We start from the raw sequence: 20,571 nt of genomic DNA on the forward strand, positions 1-20,571 counted from the left end.
TTGTAGTATTTCTGTGACATTTGCGTTTTTTTTTGTCAAAAACTTAAGCTTTGCCTCAGGGTTTTTTGGTTGTTTGAACTTAAGCACTTCTCTTGTTGTTTGCTTCTTGTTAAACTTTGAAGAAGATAACCTATGTTTTTGTTGTTTGGTTCTTCTTGTATGCAAACACATGATCTAGAAAAACATCACACTCATTTTCATTACGATAGTAAAATACAAACACAAAGACAAAGAACAAAACGTTGCACTAGTAACCAAGAACAAGCTTTTGTTCTTTGGTATTACCGAACATTATCATACCAACCACAATCACAATGACAATAAAACCAAGACACACCAAGCAACATTTGATCATCCGTTTCCAATTCTTGATTTCCCTTTCGCTACACATAGCTTCTTCCTTTACTTCTTTTATCATAGTCTTCAACTGCTCAATCTCGATTGCAACCTCACATTTGGCCTTCATTATCTCACTGTCAATGCTGGAGATTTTTGGTAAAGCCTCTACAACCTCTTCGTACACGCCATATTCAACCCATTTAAACAAATGATCCTGTTTTCAATCGGAAATCAATTACCAACCAAACCAAAAAGACACAAACTCAATTCAACTTACATCTTGTTTCGTTGGACACCGAAAGAATGGCCTTCCAGGATTCGACTTTGAAGCTGAAGTATAGATGACGACCTCCAAACCACAGTGACACTTCGAAGCTAAGCCACGTCCCCAACAACCTCCGTCTAGAATACTAGGATAAGAATTTCCAGATTTGCAGCTCATTTCTTCAGCTTTTGATGGAGAATTTGGAGAAAAAGCAGAGAATTTGGAGAAGAAGAAGAGAATTAGGGAATTAGGGATTTAAAGTATTGGATTTGGGGTTTTTTGACAAACAATCGGGTTTCTATTAACCTATAAACGTCACCGTTTCTTGACTAACAGAGAGATACTAACGGGAGAAAACGTCGTTTATTGGGTCTGTTAATCGACTTAACGACGCGTATAATGTGGCCTCGTCAACGCAAAGTTCATGTTTTATTTGTTAGTCAATTGTAAGTTGATGTTTTAAATAGCTTCCATCTAAATTGACATATTGATTGGCCATTTTTTGAAAGTTGGGGGATTTAACGACATTTTTCCCTTCATATTTATTAGTTACGGGCCCTAAGCCCGTACCCATTCATAGCCCAACAATCTATTTTAGGATACAGAAATGACAAGTTTCGCTAATTCACACACAAATGATAAGCTTGGCTAATTCATACACAAACTAATTTAATTAGGCTAAATCATACATTGAACAAAAGTATTCTTCCGATTAGTTTACCAAATATATTATTTGGTTCGTTTGAAATCTCTTATATCACGGTTTAATAACGCCGTGGTATTCACTGTTACGACTAGCTCGCCGGAGAAGAAGAAGAATGAAGGAGGAGAAGAAAGACGACGGAGTAATGGCTGAGGAGAAGCCTTACATGTTCTGGATTTGGACTTTGGCTTCTACGATTTTCCGATTATTCCTGATCTTTTCCCCGGCAAATATCAACCTATCTTCCCGTCCGGAGGTCTCCACCCCTCACACCAGCCTTCGCCGCCGTACCGCCTCTCTCTCTCTCTCTCATCCTCCTCGCTCTCTCATACAATCTCTATTCCATAATCTCGATTCCGCTTACGATTCTGCGTTTGTTTTTGAATGTTTTCAGTTGCTGAAGGTTACTGGTTGAAGCAGTCATCACTGTCGCCATACGCAGGTTTGTGATTGATTCGTCTATCTACATATGAGAATTTGAAATTCCACTATTGTGCAAGTTAAAATCGTGGTGTACTTGTTTCTTCTTCTGGTCAGGATCAATGTATCATGGCTCTCCATTGCTACTCTCCATTCTCGGTCCTCTCACAGTTCAGAGGTAGAGTGAATGTTAATCTATTCAAAGTTCAGTTCTTGAGCTTAGTTTCTTAGGGTTCTCGCATTGTATAATTTGAGCCAAAGTGACAAGTTTGTTGTTGCAGGATCGAAGGGCAATCGAGTCATCATTTGTGCAGGTATTTATGATTATACATGTATAAGTTAGATTAAGAAATTGTATAAGTGATCAAGAGTTGTAAGTAACTTTGTGATTTTTTTTGGAATTAGTGATCAAGAGCTTTGTAGTCATGCGGATGATACCAACAATCTTCTGGATACAGTTTGGTTTTTGTTATTGCAGATTTACTTAGTGCACTGCTTCTTCGAGCTATTGGTCAGAAGCTCCAGAAGTCTTATAGAATGAATTTGAGGCCACTTGGTGTTCTTAGGTCATCGCAGGATAGAGGTACACTTAAGTTATTCGACTATGAGAACTTAGTAGTATAACATATGGATTACAATATTTTTGGGAATCGATGTTTAGTCTGATTCCTTGTATATTTTTGTTGAAGTTTAACTCTGTGACAATTTGTACAAAATCATATTTCTATTTTTTGATCAGAAGGGTATTGCTGATCTCTCCTTTTTTCTGTTTCCCTCAGGGATCCTTCCTTGTGGAGATATTGCTGCTCTTGTGTATCTGTGGAATCCTTTCACAATACTTTCTTGTGTTGGCTTATCTACTTCTCCAATAGAAAATTTGGCTGTCATTGTGTCTCTTTATGGAGCAGTTACTCGTAAGCAGTTGTTGGAAAGTGTTCTTTGTATCTATCTTAAATGAAAAACCTGCTTTCGGTTTGTAGTACGCTCATCCCTGTCGTTCTTCTTCTCAACAACTGTCTTCTACCCTTGCAGGACGAGTTCCTCTGGCTGCATTTGGGTTAATCATGGCCACACATTTGTCTCTTTATTCAGCACCTTTAGTGTTTCCAGTATGCATAATCTCAATTCCATTTTCATTTTTAATGTATCTCAAAGTTTTTCAGGGGAGTCAGATTCTAATTGCTCTTATGTTTCCTTCAGTTGATCTTTCTGTTGGGATATGGTTTAGATGCCCCTCCTATAAAAAAGTTCCTTCAGACAAGACATGGAGGGGTTGAGACTGGATCAACCTCTGATGTTTCTAAACAAGAAAAGTTGACTCCGACTACACAACTTCCTTTCTCATGGAGAACAGTCTTGCATTTCGTATTTTGGGTATTGGTTTGGTCGAGCTATGTGTTGGTTTTATGCAGCTTATCATTGAAACAATATGGTGGGCTTGAGGAGATGTTCAAAAGGTACCACTTATCTGTGAAATCTCAATTTATTTGTCATAACCTGAATATCCGTTGTCATATACAGGAGTATGTATAATTATATTATTATTACAATTTCAGTATTAATGTTGAACATTTTTGTGCTTATGTCTCCTATTGTAGGACTTATGGTTTCATTCTCAGAATCGAAGATCTGTCACCAAACATTGGTGTCTTTTGGTAAGTCTAAGTTCAAATCTTTATTGAGCTATGCTAGTTTCTGTATATCTTCACATATTCATCCGCCTTTTCTATCTCATTTCTCAGGTACTTCTTCGCAGAAGCCTTCGAGTTTTCCAGAAATTATCTCCTGATAATTTTCAACTTATATATTCTCCTTACTTCGATACCATCTTTAATGTTCCGGTTAAAACATCGACCCTGCTTCCTTGCTTTCGCTTATTTAGCCTTCACTTCGATTCTTAAATCTTATCCTTCAGTAAGTAATTTAACTTCACTATGAAACAATATTGTATCTTTCTTGAAAAAGCTTTCTGTTCATAGAATCTTAAATCTTGAACGTATTCCTTACTCTCATCACTAGGTTGGAGATGCAGCTTTATACTTGAGTTTATGGGCATTGTTTGTCAATGAATTAACAGGTAGTGAAACAAATTCCATCTCATCTCTTTCAGTATGATCTTGAACCGTCATGAACTTTTCACATCTAACTGGGCTTCTGTGTAAACGTTAGACATGGAGTACTCGTTCTTTATCTTCTGTGGATATATCGGATTTTCGCTTCTCAGCCCTGTGATGCACAATTTCTGGATATGGAGGGTAAAGCTTCAAACTCAACTCCATTCAATCACAATAAAACTTAAAAGAAACCAGAACCCATTTGATATTTTTGGATTTACAGGGAACTGGAAATGCAAACTTCTACTTCGGAAATGCTATGGGCTATGCGTGCTTTCAGGTTAAAAGCCTAAAACCTTGGATCTATTTTCGACCTCATTGAGTCGTGAAATATCAACCAAAAGGCTTGTTATTTAGCTTTTAAGGGTCTTATCTTAGTAGTTTGGTTCGTTGTTTACGGGTTTAAGATTTTGACTGTATTTATTTCAGTTTATGTTTGTGGAGAAGAGTGTAAACGCAATGCTCAACCACGACCAGGCGCTGAAGAAAGCTACTGCAGAAATGACTAAGAACTGAGCCATTACAGTCATTTTTTAATATTCGGTGTTAAGAGTCTCTAACTATAAACTTTTGTGGCAAAATTAGTGGTCTTCTTAGGCCAAACGCAGAAGCCAAAAAGCGTTGAACAACATGTATTAGGAGTCGATTGGTTTAGTGGTAAAGTGTCACATTTGCCAGTGATTGTAGTTGCACAGTTTAAACAAGACCTCAAACTCGGACATCCAAACCAAATGAGACGACAATTTTTTTTACGTCGCGACCACTTAGTTACGATTTCTTGGTTAAGTAGTTTATTGTGTTAAATGTATTTCATGATGTTCATAACTTTTTCAGTTTTTGCAATGAAGATTGTTTTACATGAAATGGAATAGAAAATATAATTATAGAGCTACAGAGAATATTATTTTGTTAGATGCAAAGGGTGATTAAAGTTGGGTGGACCTTTATGACAAGTGCAAAATCACGTGGTTTTGAAGTGCGAACAAAACAAATCAACACTTTTGGAGTTATGAGCATCAATTTTTTTATGTATATATATAAAGTTTAAACTTTAAACCAATCTCATACTTAATAGTATAAAATACAATCGATGCCATGCAAATTTATACGTATAGGTTGTGTGTATATATGTGCATTAATAATCAAATGATATTCATGTTTCCCTAGGCTCCTGATTTATGAAATATGACGAAGTTTTTTGGTCATTGCTTACCGCAATGCCAATTATTTTTTACTTCGCTCACAATTTTCTTCGCGAGTTGCTAATATTTTTATTCTTTAAGAAACACTAATTGACATCGTGAGCGTTTTTGAACAATTTCACTTATAAATTATAATGTACATAATGCGATATATCTTAGACATGTTGTGTTTTCCGAAGTATATAATACTCATATATACACATTCCACGGGAAATCCTTTATTTTTCTTCTAATTATGATGGATTGTCTATATGTTAATATTATAAGAATATCATAGAATCTTCGTTGACTTGTATTAAGTAACAGCGAAATTGCTTACGAAACAGTACAACCAAATTCACTTTGAATCATTTAAACAAATATCGACTGTCGTTCTTCATAGTTATATAATAACTCCAGAATATTTATCTAACTCATTAAGTAATTAATTTATATTTTTATGGTTAATTTAAATACCCTACCGTTTAGTCCGTAGTGATAGGTTAGAAATTATTTTTGGTCATCACTCATCAGACCTGTTATTCAATTTTTATGTGTGGTTTAAAAAACTAATATTTTGACTATCTTAATTAATAGCATGCATCGTTAGTATAAAATTTTATACTAATTTGTATGGCTCAAAATTTATCCCGAATAAAATAGCTAGCGGAAACCCGACAAATCCTATAGAACACTCGTGTTAACTGCTAAGTAACGTGGCTTTGAAATGGTTAAATACAAACGAAGGATTAACATTACGTAAGTCAAAAAACAAAACAAAAAAAGCTATAAAATGAGATGTAGAAGTAGGACAATGGTTCGATATGTGACTCCCCCCACGGCTGGCGTTTTACTTTTGTGAAAGGTCAAACCCTATGGTCTATGGAGACAAGCAGACACGTACGACCAAATCTGTCTTTTTGTATTTCCTTTAACCTAAAAATGATTTTTTCTTAGGTTAAATATATCAAACATAGTATATATATCTTTTGCCCTTTCACATTTTCATTAACCGTCTTTAATTGACGTAGCCACTAGGAGCGTCTCCGGCTTGCGGTTAAGGCCGTTTAGCTCTTTTCCTTTGCATATTCTCTTCATGGGGTTAGATTTATGGTCTACTTTAATTAGTCGATCCAACAAAAAAATTGTCGTCAAGTTTGTCCGCAAAGGTGAATTTTACCCTTCCCTTGGTTTGTCACATTCATAACAAAGGAGGTGATATTAAAATAAGCTTATAATTAAATTAATAATTAATCAAATCATTTGGTTCGTCACATTCGATTATATCAGAGTGAAGATAATCATTCTTACTTTGGTTCTTTATTTTGTGTTACATGCTGTGTAATTCGTTTGAAGGTTAAAAGTTTAAACACTAAAAAAAAAACTAATATGAAAGGGCCAAAGGGCTTGCCTCATGCGTACGGCACAGACAAGATTAACGAACTTTCTCCACAATTCTCTCGAATCCTCGTGTAGCTTCAATCGTCTTTGATCATAAAGTCTTCTTTCGATTTATCTAAATAAGTTTTTTTTTTAATTTTTTTTTTCCTATGTACTATTTATATATCCAGTATCCGTAATAGTTCATCGACAAAAATAAATTTCTAAAAGACATCAAAATATATGTATATTTGATGCAGAGCACCTACACTGGGACTTACCTTCCATTTTTTTTGTTTTCAATTTGTCCATTGATGATGTACATTTATTTCTGTATTTTGTTAGATATAGAGGACAATATGCATATGGTATCTTAAGTCTTAACCCTAGAAAAATTGAAGCTTGGAAATGTTAACACTGTCGTCAACAACGGTTTGATCAAAACAAAATGTTGATTTGTTGGTCGATTCATGTGAATGGCTAAATCGATATAAATGTGTAGAACAAAATATATTCAAGGCTTATTATATATGAAAGTATAATAAGAATTAAGTGACTTTTTGAATATACTCTTTACGTTTACAATACCTTTTCAAATTTGTAAACGTAAATTCATAATTATTTGTAGGAAAAACAAACAAATAAATTACAGCAAAAATTACAAGAAGGATAACATTTTTGCAATACGAGTATCACGTGGTCAACTTTCAAAGCCAATAACTTTATGCCACGTTATAGAGCAGAACATGTAGGACCCAAGTGCACTCTAAGCAAATACAGTTCTTACCAGGGAACAGCTCCGACCAATAATTAATTTTCGTACTCTTTAATTTTAACTTAAATTATAAACTGAAAGTAGTTTATAAATACTCAAATCGTCAAAATTTCTTGCCATCCAATTCTTTTTTTTTGTCGGCTCTTGCCATCAAATTCAAAATTTCAAAATTTCCAAAACTATAATAACAGAAGAAAACTTTTTTTCGTCATGAAAAAAAAAAAATTATATGTATAAAAAGATTGCAAAACAAGCCAAATAGAATCAATTTGAGCAAGTAGCTAGATAATATTAAATTATTAATATTCCAATGCAAATATTAAATCTTAATACGACTAATTTTTTTTGACAAGATATTAAGCACAACATAATAAGGAAAATTAAACAAAAACAATAGCTAGCCTATTGAGTTGTCTCTATCTTGGTACATCCCCCTAGCAATCACATCTCAATACTCTAATGAGTCTATCTATTAATTATGTTTTCAAGTTTTTTTTAATATTAATTTCACTAAAACCCTAACGAGGTTATACCATTTTGGATTTTTCTCCACCCAGTAAGAAACCTGCCAATCACACACAAACACATACCAATCCAACCCTAATCCTAAAATACCATGTTGGATTTTGCTAGCAATGCTAATAATGTTACGTTTTGTCTAAACCCTGTGTATATAGTAGTTTCTAGGTCGAAACTTTAAAGTTGTCTTTTTTGACCCAGGATTACTGATGAAGGAACCACTTTTTGTCACCAATTATGTAGCACTCAAATTGCTTTAGCTAATGGAATATTGAGAGAAAGGTGATCATAGATATTAACGGATAAGTATATTTACAGTAACCTACCTAGTTGAGTTTTTGTGGGTAAAAAAAGTAGAATTGCATGGTTTGTTGCATAAATCCTGAGCCCGTGGCTCAATGGCTAAAACACATATTGTCATGTGATTGGTTTAACCTAATGGGTCCCAAGAGCCGTCTGATGTTATACGTCTCACAATTAAGCCAAAAAAGAAGAAGATAATAATGATAAATAGTATGATTCAACTCTCAGGTTAATTATAATCTGGACAAGAGAACTTGCAGAATCGGTGGTTGATAACAGGATCTAAAAGCTGATGTATGTATTATTTTGCAAGATCTTGAGTTTGACCAATGGAAAATTTAAGTATTTGAAGATAATAATGATAATGATTAAAAACACATGACAAGAAGATCTAAAGAAGAGATTCTGAGCATGAATGAGAACAAACTGAAATGTACTTTATTAGTTAGTTTATATTTGCTTCCCTGGTGTCAAAGATTTTATTAGATACTGAAATTTTAGCATAGATATGGGATGATAGAAAGATATATAAACAACAACGAAGTCAATAATGCAAAGCTGGAAACTTCTATTTATCCCTGTTTGGTAACCAACAAGAGTCTCAAATTTTAAGTTACAACATCAGTTTTTTACTATAATCATTAGTTTAATATCCAATCTAATGGTGAAAAAGAGGCTAGAGCCCACAAAATAATGTCCTAAAATGAAGCTGAAAACTTGTCTAATGTTCAGACTTGTGTTTTAATGCCATATGAGACACAAAAAACTAGGAGGAAAGAGGAACCTTCTTATAATATTTCTTGAATTTTTTTTCTATACTTAAGAAAAGCTGCCCTTTCACACGGATAATGAATCATATATGGTTTCTATAAACAGGTTTTAAGTAACCCATTTTTTAATACTTAAAACCTTATTTTCATTCTGCAACTACTTTAAATGAGAACATGATGATATATTATTTAATCTAATGAGTTATGTCTAGAGACTTGCCCTTGCCTATTTAAGCATTCATCATAATGTTGACGAAGATGGGCCAGCACTCAACTTCTCTTTCTTTCTTCTTCTTTGTCTCTTTCCTCTCTTCACGTTTTCAGTTTCTGTCTAAAGAACACAAACCCAAGAAGAAGTCAGAGAAGAGAGAAAAAAGTTCCATTTGTAGTTTCATATCAAAACAAATCATATATACTCTTCTTAAATTTGTCTTACTGTAATGTGGGCATTGCTCATTTGGGTTTCTTTGCTTCTCATAAGTATCACACATTGGGTTTATAGTTGGAGAAATCCTAAATGCAGAGGGAAACTTCCACCTGGTTCCATGGGTTTCCCTTTACTCGGCGAGAGTATCCAATTCTTCAAGCCAAACAAAACTTCAGACATCCCTCCTTTTATCAAAGAGAGAGTTAAGAAGTAAGTATCTCACTTCTCTCATTCAAAACAATGTGATTAATGCTTATAATGTGTGTTTTAAAAGTGATGTTGATATGTGCAGGTATGGCCCAATTTTCAAGACCAATCTGGTGGGGAGACCAGTTATTGTATCAACAGATGCTGATTTGAGTTATTTTGTGTTTAACCAAGAGGGACGTTGTTTCCAGAGTTGGTATCCAGACACTTTTACACACATCTTTGGGAAGAAGAATGTGGGTTCATTACATGGTTTCATGTACAAGTACCTTAAAAACATGGTTTTGACTCTCTTTGGCCATGATGGTCTCAAGAAGATGCTTCCTCAAGTAGAAATGACTGCCAATAAGAGGTTGGAGCTTTGGTCAAATCAAGATTCAGTAGAACTCAAAGATGCAACCGCAAGCGTGAGTTTCCCATTCAGAATATAGACTTTTATATATGTTTCAGTCTATAATGTTTTATTACTTGTCTAACATGTTAGTATGATCAGATGATATTTGATCTCACCGCGAAGAAGTTGATCAGCCATGATCCAGACAAGTCATCAGAGAATCTAAGGGCAAACTTTGTTGCTTTCATACAGGGATTGATCTCTTTCCCTTTTGATATCCCAGGCACAGCTTATCACAAATGTCTACAGGTGAATATCAACGTTCATGCTTCAAAAGCTTTACTCACATTGGTACTAATGCTTGAAACTTGCTTTGCAGGGTAGGGCAAAGGCAATGAAAATGTTGAGGAATATGCTTCAAGAGAGGCGTGAGAACCCTCGGAAGAATCCAAGTGATTTCTTTGATTATGTTATTGAAGAGATTCAGAAAGAAGGGACAATTCTGACAGAAGAGATTGCACTGGATTTGATGTTTGTCTTGCTATTTGCCAGCTTTGAAACAACTTCTTTGGCTCTAACTTTAGCTATCAAGTTTCTCTCAGATGACCCTGAAGTCCTAAAGCGTTTAACGGTTAGTCAGAAGATACAAGTAGCAAACATGACAAGTTGTATGGTTATTATCGAAAAAGCTAAACTGATATGTGTTCATCTTCATCAGGAAGAACATGAGACAATTCTGAGAAACCGGGAAGATGCAGACTCTGGACTTACATGGGAAGAATACAAGTCAATGACTTACACATTTCAGGTTGCTTTAAAGTTTTATCAAAGTAAGATATCTTCTTTAGTTTCAAATACAAAATCCAGCTGATCCTAAGTCTTAAAATTGTTCTATAAGCAGTTCATAAACGAAACCGCGAGACTAGCAAATATAGTTCCTGCAATCTTCAGAAAGGCGTTGAGAGATATAAAATTCAAAGGTATGATTTAATAAAGGAACAATATATAACATTCTCAATGATTAAGTGCCTCTTTTAATCTTTATATTATCATAAAGAGTTTGTCAATGATACAGATTATACGATTCCAGCCGGCTGGGCGGTGATGGTCTGTCCACCAGCTGTACATTTGAATCCCGAAATGTATAAAGATCCTTTAGTCTTTAATCCATCAAGATGGGAGGTGAGTGGTCAAACCTAAATAAGTAACTTTTACTCCAAGTAAAGTAAAAATAATAATAACAAAACAAATCAAACAATACATACAGGGATCAAAAGTTACAAACGCATCAAAGCACTTCATGGCGTTTGGTGGAGGTATGAGGTTCTGCGTTGGAACCGACTTCACAAAATTGCAGATGGCTGCGTTTCTTCACAGCTTGGTAACAAAATACAGGTTTGACATAATCATCTCTCTTAAGTCATTATTCTTTCAACTGTGTAAGAACACTAAGGCTGATTTTGATTCCGGCTCTTGAAATTATCAGGTGGGAGGAGATAAAAGGAGGGAATATAACTCGAACGCCTGGATTACAGTTTCCAAATGGTTACCATGTCAAACTCCATAAGAAGAGAGACTAGAGAATGTTTTTTAATTAGTGAATAATTGGTAGGATACATACGCTATACATTTTCCGAGACTGTAATAATCTTGAACACCCTAATAAGTGAAAAGGGGAAGATTTGTTTTAGGTTAAAGGCTAAGAATCAGCTACAAAGGTGAATACACAATTTTGTTAGTAGCTTCTGTGTCTGGTCAGAAACTGTAATGTATAGTATTATTGATCACAGACATGGCATGTGCTTTGAACTAAGTTCTGATCAAATCCTATATGTGAACTTCCTAAAATAGTGTTTCTGTGCATCTATATTTAATGAATCTATCGGTTTTAAAGTTCTCTAATCTACAAAACTTGAAGAATCTCACTAAGCCTAAATCTACTAAGCAGAAAACTTCAATATGAGTTTATTGATACACATCAAAACATAAGGATTAAGATGAAGATAAATTATCATATCCACTCAACAAAAATCCAGTTCAATTTAGATACACAGGACAATAAATGTTAGTTAGAAAGAGAGCAATAAATACAGTAATGATGATTGAAATATCAACAAGACCATTTAGAAGTAGGATAACAGTCTAGGCGATGACACCATTTGCAATGCTTGTTCCCATTCTCTCCGTCGAACAGCATCACCAACCCAACTGTTAAACCGGCGACAACCAAAACAGCGGCAACAAAGAACAACACGTACTGGCACGGGTTATATTTTGATCTAGCACGGGCACCGTACTGAGAAGAGTTGCGGAACTCTTCCCACCCAGACTGAGGCTGCATCAGTAGGATAAACCCAAGGCAAAACCCAGTCAAGAGACCGCCAATGTGAGCAAAGTTGTCTACCCAAGGAAGCAAACCTATTGCCAAATTGATTGCGATGATGAACAAGAACGATAACAAAGCACAAAGCTGGAAAAATTCAGAAGATCGTCAAGGCAATGAAACCATGTTATATTTTCGGTTAATGTTTGTATCTTGGGAAAGAACATGACACAGTACCTTGCTCTTGTAGATAGTCCAGTTGGTGAGCAGCTCAGATAACATTGCTCCCATGAGTCCAAGGAGAGCACCCGAGGCACCAACAGAGATGCTTTTTTGAAGGAAGAGAGCTGAGAGAATGCTTCCGCCAAATCCCGAAATCAGATAGATGAGCCCAATCCTTACTGCAGAATCGTTTTACAAGACATTTTGAATACATGAATAGAACAGGAGAATGAGAAGATCGCGGGTAAAATGAGCGGTGATAGGAAAGACTTACTGAAGCCAAACTGTTGCTCAAGGCGGATACCGAAGATGATCACATCAAACATATTCATAACAAGGTGAATGATACCGGCATGGAGCCACATAGCAGTGATGAGCCTCCATTTTTCATTTCCTTGCACGACTTTCTTCCAATCCAAAGCTCCCAATTTCTCCAATCTGAAACCATCATCGGGTTAGAATCATCGCAGGTCGGATAGAGCATGGAATCACAGCAATTCCAAGAGTTACAGACCCCAATGCTAATGAAGCTCATGTGTCATAATCTTAAATCCAAATATGTCCTCAGAGATACAAGTTTGACCTCAATCATGTTGTTTAGACAACAAAGGAAAAGACTCCGATGAGCTGTATCTCAAGAACAGAGTTTGTTTCGAATACAACATGGCATGAACAAACTAATCAAAGCAATCACAAATAACAATGACGTGTGAAAGGATCGCAAAATTGAAAAATAAAGATGAAACGAAACGAAAGATACTAGTGAAATACCCCACAAGCCTTAACCTGATTTGTTAAGGCAGTAATCAAAACCTTGAAACATTGGAGAAATAAACAGAGACTTTTAAGGGTTTATGAATTGAAACAGACAACAAAAGTTCACAAAAATTTGGCTTTCGAGTTCTTTTAGAAACTTACGTTGAAGAAGATGGACCCAAGAAAGGGTTCTCTCTGAGTGGCTGAAACGAGAACCTGCGGAGAAGCTTTGCAACGCAATCTCCGTTGGCTCCCGTGGTTGTCTTAGGGCAGTCGTTGGTGTACATGACAACGATGAAGATGGAGACATTAGCCACGACAATTGTTGGAGTCAGCCAAGCCGTCCACTGGGTGTCCCCTCTGTGTTTCCTACCTCTCTCCATATCTCTACTCCTCATTTTTCTCTTCTCTCGTCGTATGAAGAACAGAATTGGTGTTTCTATAAATAGAAAACACAGAGTTTGTATCAACAGAAGAAAGACAAAGAATAGATTAAGACAGGACACAAGGATACATAGTATCTATTTATCAGAGATTCAGGCAGAAGTTTTTAACCTTCAATTCTCTTCTCGGTGGTGGCAGGCTCTTTCAAGATATTTCCTTTAACTTTCTGATAAATATCTCAGACCTGAGAGAAAATAATCAGACGTGAAATCAATTATTAATACATTGATTGATTCTGTTACCTTCGTCATTTGTGGAGTATTAATTTGTTAATAAGTTGATGTGAGAGAGAAAAGTCTACGGGGAATGTCAATAAGGCATATTAATAAGCTTACTATAATAGATTTCTACATAAAATGTGCCTGCACTATCCATTTTATTTATCTGACAAAAATTAACGGATCCAGTCAAAAACTGATTTTGATGTTTACAAGGTCAACATGAACATTAGCTAATCTAATAATAAGTCCAATTACGAATCATTTACAAGGGTAAAATGGTTTAGGTAGGATTTAGATTCAGTTTTTAGTTGTATAGCTGTCAACTACACCTGTCATGAAACTTTCTTTGAAGAAAACTTGGTTAACCAAAGTTCCTATATATAGCTGAATGTAGAAAGCATATAACTCTGTTAAAACATCGATGAACCTTAGCGATCTCTAGTTTGATAGGTACCGCGTAGAATTTACCTGACTAGGTTGGCTGTTTTAGCTGTATCATGAACAAGGGACTGCGAAGCTGGAGATATGATTGAACTCCATAGCAGATTCGCATAGGAGAGATCATCTCATCTCCTGCAGAAACTTTAGTGCAAGGCGTATGCAAGTCAGAATTTCGTAAAAATGGTAATGGAGAGTTTGAGTCAGGTGGGGATCAAAATATTTCCTTCCAATACATTGACGAGGAGGAAACTTTCGACGAAGATTTATGATTGATGTGCTTCCATTCGTTAGAAAATCACACATTGTCTACGTTTTTTTGGTTAAGAAACCGACACGCACTATAAATCTATTGTAACTCCCCATAGCCAAGTGTGCTCGAGATGTCATGCTGGTTCTAGGAACCAAAACAGAAAGAGGCAATAAAATCAGAAAAGAGCCAATAAGACAACAATGTAATATACCGAGAAGATTAAAACGACTTGAGTAAAGCAACTAACTTTCTATCGAAAATTCAGGAATACTTTCATATATAGTGACAATTTCATGAAGCAAATTAAATAACTATCACCATATGCAAATTAATCTATGAAAAGATCTCACAGTCACAGATTGATCTCAAATGACCTCGATACATCGCATTGAGATACTACAGCAAAAAGCCAAAAAGTCAAAAGTATATACTTTACTACGTTAAAACAATATTCAACATCAAAACCCCAAAACATATCAATCAGACAATGAAATTACAAAACTGAAATCATATATCCTCAAATCGGTCGTCATCAACCATGGTTACACTGAATTAGAAAGTGCTGCTACATAGAAATCGAACAATGAAGCTCACCGATAGAGTAAAATTAGGCATGCTTCCATCTCCGAGAGCTAAAATCCTAGAGACCACCACTCTCTGCCGACGCTAAAGGTTGAAGATGAAGAAGACGACATTGCTTTGACGGGCCTTTTAAAAATATTAAAAGAGAGACACATCAATACCTCGTGGCCCATTTATATAGACCCCGCTTAATTTTGTCTGATTGTTGACTGTTGACTTTTAGGGACCACATGAAACTATTAAACGACTTTTCGGATTTCAAATATTCAATTGAGAGATTATTTTTCTGTTAATTTCCCTTAATCATCATCATCGTCTTCATCATCATCTCTCTCTCTTCTCTTCGTTCCTCTTTCTTTACACGCTTGAAACCCTAGCAATTTCAATTTCGTTTCCTCTAATAGAATCTTCATCTTTTTATGGCGTAACGTTACACGAATTTCAACGATTTAGGTTTTTTTTTTTTTTTTTTGAAGAATCAAACACAAAGATAGAAACAATGTCAACGGAGACTACCACGGGAAATTCCTCGTTAATTCCAGCATCATCATCATCGTCATCCTCCGACGCAATCGATCCAGCTCCGTTGCTTTTTAACGGCGACGATAATGAAGGAAACAACGGAGGAGGAGGTGGGGAACGGAGATCTGTCAGGAGACAAGGGTTGAGAGAAGCTGCGAGGTTTCTTAGTCGTGCTAGTAGCGGACGCGTGATGCGTGAGCCATCTATGCTTGTGAGAGAAGCCGCGGCGGAGCAGCTCGAGGAGAGGCAGAGCGATTGGGCTTATTCGAAGCCTGTGGTGGTGCTTGATATCGTTTGGAATCTGGCTTTTGTTTCTGTTGCTACGGCTATTTTGGTGATGAGCAGGAAAGAACATCCGATTATGCCGCTTAGAGTTTGGCTTTTGGGGTATGCTTTGCAATGCGTGTTGCATATGGTTTGTGTCTGTGTTGAGTATCGGAGGAGGAACAGGAGGAGAACCAATAGGACGACGACGACGACTCCTCCACGGTCACGTTCTTCTTCTTCCTCTTCATCTTCTTCTTCCTTGGAGGAAGAAGCTTTGGGTTCCAGGAGGAATTCAGGTGTGCAGGACTTGTCGCTTGGCCACTTGGATACCGAAAGCAGCAGGTATGAAGTTTTGGTGTGAATTTTGCCTCAAGCTTGCCTAAATTTCGAATTACGGATAAGTAGATACTTGCATGACCTGTGAGCTTTAGCTGGTGAAAGAAAATATTGGATGTGATAGTTATGATGACTTAAAGATGTGAGTTTTGGTTTGAATGATCGAATTGTTTGCTTATTCTGTTATCTTCTCCAACTTGTAGTGGTTTCTTATCAATACTTTTGTCTGCACCTTTTACACCAAGTGTATATTTTCTGTTCCTTGATGTTTTGGTATGTGTTCTTATTTCGCTTACCGTTTCCAAAGCAGTGTTGCTAAGCATCTGGAATCTGCCAATACGATGTTTTCTTTTATATGGTGGATCATTGGATTCTACTGGGTATCTGCTGGTGGCCAAGAGTTGGCACAAGAATCCCCTCGGATTTACTGGTTTGTTATATGCCTCCATCTTCAATGTTAACCTATTCAACCACTTCCACTACTGAATGTCTTTACTTATTTCAGGCTGTCTATTGTCTTTCTTGGTTTCGATGTGTTCTTTGTTGTCTTCTGTGTTGCGTTGGCCTGCGTTATTGGAATTGCGGTTTGCTGTTGCCTGCCATGCATCATTGCAGTTTTGTACGCTGTTGCTGATCAGGTACTTCTCATAACCAATTCCATCTTATATCATAAGTCGCCACATTGTGCTATTTGTTTTAACACAACATGATAAAAATGCAGGAAGGGGCTTCAAAAGAAGACATTGAGCAGCTCACCAAATTCAAGTTTCGCAAACTAGGTGATGCCAACAAACACACTAATGATGAAGCCCAAGGAACTACCGAGGGAATAATGACTGAGTGTGGTACAGATTCACCCATTGAACATACTCTTTTGCAAGAAGATGCAGTAAGTATACACTATAACACACCAATCTCTCCTCCTTGACGAATAACCCCTAGATAGATAATTATGCTTCTTGGTTCTTATGATTCTGCATTACAGGAATGTTGCATCTGTCTCTCTGCATATGAAGACGGAACAGAGCTAAGGGAACTACCTTGTGGACACCATTTCCACTGTTCATGCGTAGACAAATGGCTATACATCAACGCGACTTGCCCACTCTGCAAATACAACATCCTCAAGAGTAGCAACTTGGATCGAGAGGAAGTCTAGAGGAAACAACTTTACGTGTTCATGACCCACGACATTTGATCAGGAGACTTTGGGTTAAGGTAAAAAACAAGACTGGTTTGTTTTTTTAGATACGATGCATTGTTTGTGAAATGATAATGATATCTATACGAAATTATTACACTTTTGTTTGTTTTTGATTTTTGGTTTGGAAACTAATCAGGTCTGTACATCTATCTGTATCTATCTTCTTTTACTTGAAACCAATGTTTTGTAGTTTGTATTACCTCTTTCTTTCTCAGTCGACCTCGAATTGTTAGAGATTTCCATCATCGTAGATCTTTAGTCATGTCTCAATGACGATTTTGATTGTTACTTTAAAGTTTTTCCAATTTGTTCTTTGGTCTCTTGCTTAAGTATAGATAAATGATATCATTTCTAGCTCAAAAACACCATCACTATTAAAATTGGAAAAAAAAATACATACCAAACCAAATCAGATTAGACCCTTTTTTTTTAGAGCGTATACTTTGACAAAATTTGAACAATACAAATCAAACTCGAGTCAGAAAAGATTCAAACAAATGAATCAAATTTTTTGAGTCGGAACCTGAAGTATTTTAGTCCGTTCGTGATAAAGAAAACCGAGAATGTACCGGTTTATCTTCAGACCCGGTTGTTTGTCCGGTTTGGTAAAATTAGAACCTAACCTTTTTATCCAGAACTGGAGACTTTGGAAGAACTATAGAAGTGTTGTTCTCTTCGTATCGTCCTCAATCCTCATGGAGACTATTATCAGGTGCTTTTCTTTTTCATTTCTCCTCATCTATGGCTTTGATACGACCATTTAGTTTCTTATTCTCCTATTGCGAAAGCTACTATCTTTCACATCCCTAGGAATCGGACACTATCTTATCTCTAGTGTTGATATCTGTATGTTAGCCATTTAGATTGCCTCAGAGTTTTTTGGTTTCACCCTGAGTTAGAAATTGTGAGTCTCGGCCTGATATATTAGAATGCTTTTGGCCGGACTAGAGTGGGGTTTTGTTGTGTAAACTGCCACATGCTGCTAAATTGGCTTGTTAGGTGATGATGCTTTTCATGCCCGCCAGGTGTTCGACGAATTGCCTCATTAATTTTCCTCGGCTTGTTTCTTAATATTTTTTGGCGTTTTATAAATCTGATTCCTTTAAGATATATCTCATTCGATATTAGTATTACTAGATTTAAGAAAATCAGTAGTTTGTCTACTAAATCAACAAAGTTGATGTCTTTTTATTTCAGCCTTGTCGGTGTATCTGCGAATAGTATGTTCTTATTGCTGTCTAATTTGGATTCCATGTGCTTTGCAGGCTGTTTTGAGCAAACGCTGTGATAAAGAGGCTTTCTTTCTTGCTAGCAAGTACACACGAGTGACATGGCGGCATCAACTTCAACCCGATTCCTTGTTCTGCTCAAAGATTTTTCTGCCTTCAGAAAGATATCATGGACTTGTGCTGCAACTAATTTTCACCGCCAATCTCGTTTTTTATGCCATGTTGCGAAAGAAGACGGGTCTCTTACTCTTGCAAGCCTTGATTTGGGGAACAAACCACGGAAATTTGGGAAGGGTAAGGCGATGAAGCTTGAGGGAAGTTTTGTTACTGAAATGGGTCAAGGTAAGGTAAGAGCGGTAAAGAACGATAAAATGAAAGTTGTCAAGGAAAAAAAGCCAGCTGAGATAGTGTCTCCTTTGTTTTCTGCAAAATCCTTTGAGGAGCTTGGCCTCCCGGATTCCTTGTTAGACAGTTTGGAAAGAGAAGGTTTCTCTGTCCCAACAGATGTCCAATCAGCAGCTGTCCCGGCAATAATCAAAGGTCACGATGCAGTGATTCAGTCTTACACAGGATCTGGCAAAACATTAGCTTATCTGCTTCCAATATTGTCCGAAATTGGTCCTCTAGCAGAAAAATCTAGAAGTTCGCACAGTGAAAATGATAAGAGGACTGAGATTCAGGCAATGATCGTGGCTCCATCAAGAGAACTCGGTATGCAGATAGTAAGAGAGGTAGAGAAACTGCTCGGACCTGTTCACCGTAGAATGGTTCAGCAGTTGGTAGGAGGTGCAAACCGAATGAGGCAAGAAGAGGCCCTTAAGAAAAATAAACCTGCAATTGTTGTTGGCACTCCCGGGAGAATTGCAGAGATAAGCAAAGGTGGAAAATTGCACACTCATGGGTGTAGATTCTTGGTGCTAGACGAAGTCGATGAGCTTTTATCGTTTAATTTCCGAGAAGATATCCATCGAATACTAGAACATGTAGGAAAGAGATCTGGGGCTGGTCCTAAAGGAGAAGTCGATGAACGGGCTAACCGGCAGACCATTCTAGTCTCTGCAACTGTGCCATTCTCGGTTATCCGAGCAGCTAAAAGCTGGAGTCACGAGCCGGTTCTTGTCCAAGCCAACAAAGTCACTCCTCTTGATACCGTTCAACCATCTGCACCGGTAATGAGCTTGACTCCCACAACTTCTGAAGCTGATGGCCAGATTCAGACTACTATTCAGAGCTTACCTCCAGCTTTAAAACACTATTACTGCATCTCAAAGCATCAACACAAAGTCGACACGTTAAGGAGATGCGTTCACGCCCTCGATGCCCAATCGGTTATAGCTTTCATGAACCACTCAAGGCAGCTCAAAGATGTGGTCTACAAACTCGAAGCTCGTGGTATGAATTCAGCTGAGATGCACGGAGATCTCGGGAAGCTAGGGAGATCAACAGTTCTAAAGAAGTTCAAGAACGGGGAAATCAAGGTACTTGTGACAAACGAGCTCTCTGCCCGGGGTCTGGATGTTGCGGAATGTGATCTGGTGGTGAATCTTGAGCTTCCAACTGATGCGGTTCACTATGCTCATCGAGCTGGGAGAACAGGGAGGCTGGGAAGGAAAGGGACGGTGGTAACAGTGTGCGAGGAATCACAAGTGTTTATAGTGAAGAAGATGGAGAAGCAGCTTGGTTTGCCTTTCTTGTATTGTGAGTTTGTTGATGGAGAGCTTGTTGTCACTGAGGAAGATAAAGCTATTATAAGGTGAAAATCTAAAGATGTAATTTTCAGATACTATTATTACTATTGAAAATTCAGAGTCTTGTCCCTTTTTCTTATATATTGTAAACATATTTTTACCAGACGAAGAACATCTAAAACCAGTGTCGAATTTACTCCAGTTTTGACCGACTCTGACTATTACGAAAACCCATAGGCTCCATGAAACAGCAGGCCCCTGAGGCATTTCACCGAACAACTTGTGGGCTATATCATTGAACCGGTTTCGACCGTATAACTCAGCTAAACCAATTCCAGTATAGCTTTGA

The 20,571-nt window shown here is 36.9% G+C and overlaps 5 protein-coding genes, 1 long non-coding RNA gene and 1 pseudogene across 19 annotated transcripts; 4 read left to right on the plus strand and 3 right to left on the minus strand.

The window, feature by feature from the left end:
- Positions 1 to 130: 130 nt before the first annotated feature.
- On the minus strand, positions 131 to 781 carry AT1G12725 (annotated as a pseudogene; the record flags this gene model as incomplete). Its single annotated transcript has 3 exons — positions 131 to 174; positions 256 to 553; positions 617 to 781.
- A 465-nt stretch (positions 782 to 1,246) lies between these two features.
- Positions 1,247 to 4,705, plus strand: AT1G12730 (GPI transamidase subunit PIG-U). Of its 2 annotated transcripts, none has more exons than NM_101143.4 (14): positions 1,247 to 1,594; positions 1,702 to 1,749; positions 1,845 to 1,905; positions 2,009 to 2,041; positions 2,186 to 2,310; positions 2,507 to 2,641; positions 2,760 to 2,836; positions 2,928 to 3,184; positions 3,326 to 3,382; positions 3,470 to 3,641; positions 3,747 to 3,804; positions 3,897 to 3,982; positions 4,065 to 4,121; positions 4,271 to 4,705. In NM_101143.4, the coding sequence occupies exons 1-14, from the start codon at positions 1,423 to 1,425 to the stop codon at positions 4,355 to 4,357; spliced, it is 1,425 nt and encodes a 474-aa protein (NP_563912.1). In that variant the 5' UTR covers positions 1,247 to 1,422; the 3' UTR covers positions 4,358 to 4,705. The 2 variants fall into 2 exon arrangements, with proteins under 2 accessions (NP_563912.1, NP_973813.1); NM_202084.2 differs by having other exon boundaries at positions 1,332 to 1,594; positions 2,206 to 2,310; positions 4,271 to 4,650.
- Positions 4,706 to 5,689: 984 nt separating this feature from the next.
- On the minus strand, positions 5,690 to 6,071 carry AT1G04967. Its single transcript, NR_138810.1, has one exon. It is a non-coding gene; the product is annotated as an other RNA (long non-coding RNA).
- Positions 6,072 to 8,956: 2,885 nt separating this feature from the next.
- On the plus strand, positions 8,957 to 11,623 carry CYP87A2 (cytochrome P450, family 87, subfamily A, polypeptide 2). Of its 4 annotated transcripts, none has more exons than NM_101144.5 (9): positions 8,957 to 9,406; positions 9,489 to 9,810; positions 9,897 to 10,046; positions 10,117 to 10,368; positions 10,456 to 10,545; positions 10,639 to 10,717; positions 10,813 to 10,919; positions 11,005 to 11,132; positions 11,224 to 11,623. In NM_101144.5, exons 1-9 carry the CDS (start codon positions 9,210 to 9,212, stop codon positions 11,315 to 11,317), a joined length of 1,419 nt encoding a protein of 472 aa, NP_172734.2. In that variant the 5' UTR covers positions 8,957 to 9,209; the 3' UTR covers positions 11,318 to 11,623. The 4 variants fall into 4 exon arrangements, with proteins under 4 accessions (NP_172734.2, NP_001320968.1, NP_001184974.1 ...); NM_001332046.1 differs by having other exon boundaries at positions 9,030 to 9,406; positions 10,795 to 10,919; NM_001198045.1 differs by having other exon boundaries at positions 9,030 to 9,406; positions 9,471 to 9,810; positions 11,224 to 11,605.
- A 67-nt stretch (positions 11,624 to 11,690) lies between these two features.
- On the minus strand, positions 11,691 to 15,138 carry RBL6 (RHOMBOID-like protein 6). Of its 7 annotated transcripts, none has more exons than NM_101145.3 (7): positions 14,989 to 15,138; positions 14,172 to 14,285; positions 13,594 to 13,666; positions 13,201 to 13,477; positions 12,557 to 12,720; positions 12,298 to 12,461; positions 11,691 to 12,207 (listed from the first exon to the last, which is right to left on the minus strand). In NM_101145.3, the coding sequence occupies exons 4-7, from the start codon at positions 13,434 to 13,436 to the stop codon at positions 11,848 to 11,850; spliced, it is 924 nt and encodes a 307-aa protein (NP_172735.1). In that variant the 5' UTR covers positions 13,437 to 13,477; positions 13,594 to 13,666; positions 14,172 to 14,285; positions 14,989 to 15,138; the 3' UTR covers positions 11,691 to 11,847. The 7 variants fall into 7 exon arrangements, with proteins under 7 accessions (NP_172735.1, NP_001184975.1, NP_001322586.1 ...); NM_001198046.2 differs by having other exon boundaries at positions 14,172 to 14,538; NM_001332048.1 differs by having other exon boundaries at positions 14,172 to 15,138.
- Positions 15,139 to 15,245: 107 nt separating this feature from the next.
- Positions 15,246 to 17,741, plus strand: AT1G12760 (Zinc finger, C3HC4 type (RING finger) family protein). Of its 2 annotated transcripts, NM_001035955.1 has the most exons (6): positions 15,246 to 15,575; positions 15,631 to 16,107; positions 16,412 to 16,531; positions 16,607 to 16,739; positions 16,823 to 16,990; positions 17,087 to 17,615. In NM_001035955.1, exons 2-6 carry the CDS (start codon positions 15,689 to 15,691, stop codon positions 17,258 to 17,260), a joined length of 1,014 nt encoding a protein of 337 aa, NP_001031032.1. In that variant the 5' UTR covers positions 15,246 to 15,575; positions 15,631 to 15,688; the 3' UTR covers positions 17,261 to 17,615. The 2 variants fall into 2 exon arrangements, with proteins under 2 accessions (NP_001031032.1, NP_172736.2); NM_101146.3 differs by having other exon boundaries at positions 15,246 to 16,107; positions 17,087 to 17,741.
- Positions 17,742 to 17,766: 25 nt separating this feature from the next.
- Positions 17,767 to 20,545, plus strand: EMB1586 (P-loop containing nucleoside triphosphate hydrolases superfamily protein). Of its 2 annotated transcripts, none has more exons than NM_001332052.1 (2): positions 17,767 to 18,330; positions 18,571 to 20,545. In NM_001332052.1, the coding sequence occupies exon 2, from the start codon at positions 18,636 to 18,638 to the stop codon at positions 20,289 to 20,291; it is 1,656 nt and encodes a 551-aa protein (NP_001322468.1). In that variant the 5' UTR covers positions 17,767 to 18,330; positions 18,571 to 18,635; the 3' UTR covers positions 20,292 to 20,545. The 2 variants fall into 2 exon arrangements, with proteins under 2 accessions (NP_001322468.1, NP_172737.2); NM_101147.3 differs by having other exon boundaries at positions 17,767 to 18,017.
- Positions 20,546 to 20,571: the final 26 nt, after the last annotated feature.

This window comes from Arabidopsis thaliana (genome assembly GCF_000001735.4).
Source record: "Arabidopsis thaliana chromosome 1 sequence".
NCBI classification, from domain to species: domain Eukaryota; kingdom Viridiplantae; phylum Streptophyta; class Magnoliopsida; order Brassicales; family Brassicaceae; genus Arabidopsis; species Arabidopsis thaliana.

Bases quoted from the DNA above. Each gene is read 5' to 3' on its own strand.
- AT1G12730 (NM_101143.4), top strand. From the start codon at position 1,423: ATGAAGGAGGAGAAGAAAGACGACGGAGTAATGGCTGAGGAGAAGCCT. The intron at 1,750-1,844 runs GTTTGTGATTGA...TCTTCTGGTCAG, and splicing joins ATCACTGTCGCCATACGCAG to GATCAATGTATCATGGCTCT. The intron at 3,185-3,325 runs GTACCACTTATC...CTCCTATTGTAG, and splicing joins CTTGAGGAGATGTTCAAAAG to GACTTATGGTTTCATTCTCA.
- CYP87A2 (NM_001332046.1), top strand. From the start codon at position 9,210: ATGTGGGCATTGCTCATTTGGGTTTCTTTGCTTCTCATAAGTATCACA. The intron at 9,811-9,896 runs GTGAGTTTCCCA...TAGTATGATCAG, and splicing joins TCAAAGATGCAACCGCAAGC to ATGATATTTGATCTCACCGC. The intron at 10,369-10,455 runs GTTAGTCAGAAG...CATCTTCATCAG, and splicing joins AAGTCCTAAAGCGTTTAACG to GAAGAACATGAGACAATTCT.
- RBL6 (NM_101145.3), bottom strand. From the start codon at position 13,436: ATGAGGAGTAGAGATATGGAGAGAGGTAGGAAACACAGAGGGGACACC. The intron at 12,721-13,200 runs GTAAGTTTCTAA...TGATGGTTTCAG, and splicing joins TTGGGTCCATCTTCTTCAAC to ATTGGAGAAATTGGGAGCTT. The intron at 12,462-12,556 runs GTAAGTCTTTCC...ACGATTCTGCAG, and splicing joins TGAGCAACAGTTTGGCTTCA to TAAGGATTGGGCTCATCTAT.
- AT1G12760 (NM_101146.3), top strand. From the start codon at position 15,476: ATGTCAACGGAGACTACCACGGGAAATTCCTCGTTAATTCCAGCATCA. The intron at 16,532-16,606 runs GTTTGTTATATG...TACTTATTTCAG, and splicing joins GAATCCCCTCGGATTTACTG to GCTGTCTATTGTCTTTCTTG. The intron at 16,991-17,086 runs GTAAGTATACAC...TCTGCATTACAG, and splicing joins CTCTTTTGCAAGAAGATGCA to GAATGTTGCATCTGTCTCTC.
- EMB1586 (NM_001332052.1), top strand. From the start codon at position 18,636: ATGGCGGCATCAACTTCAACCCGATTCCTTGTTCTGCTCAAAGATTTT.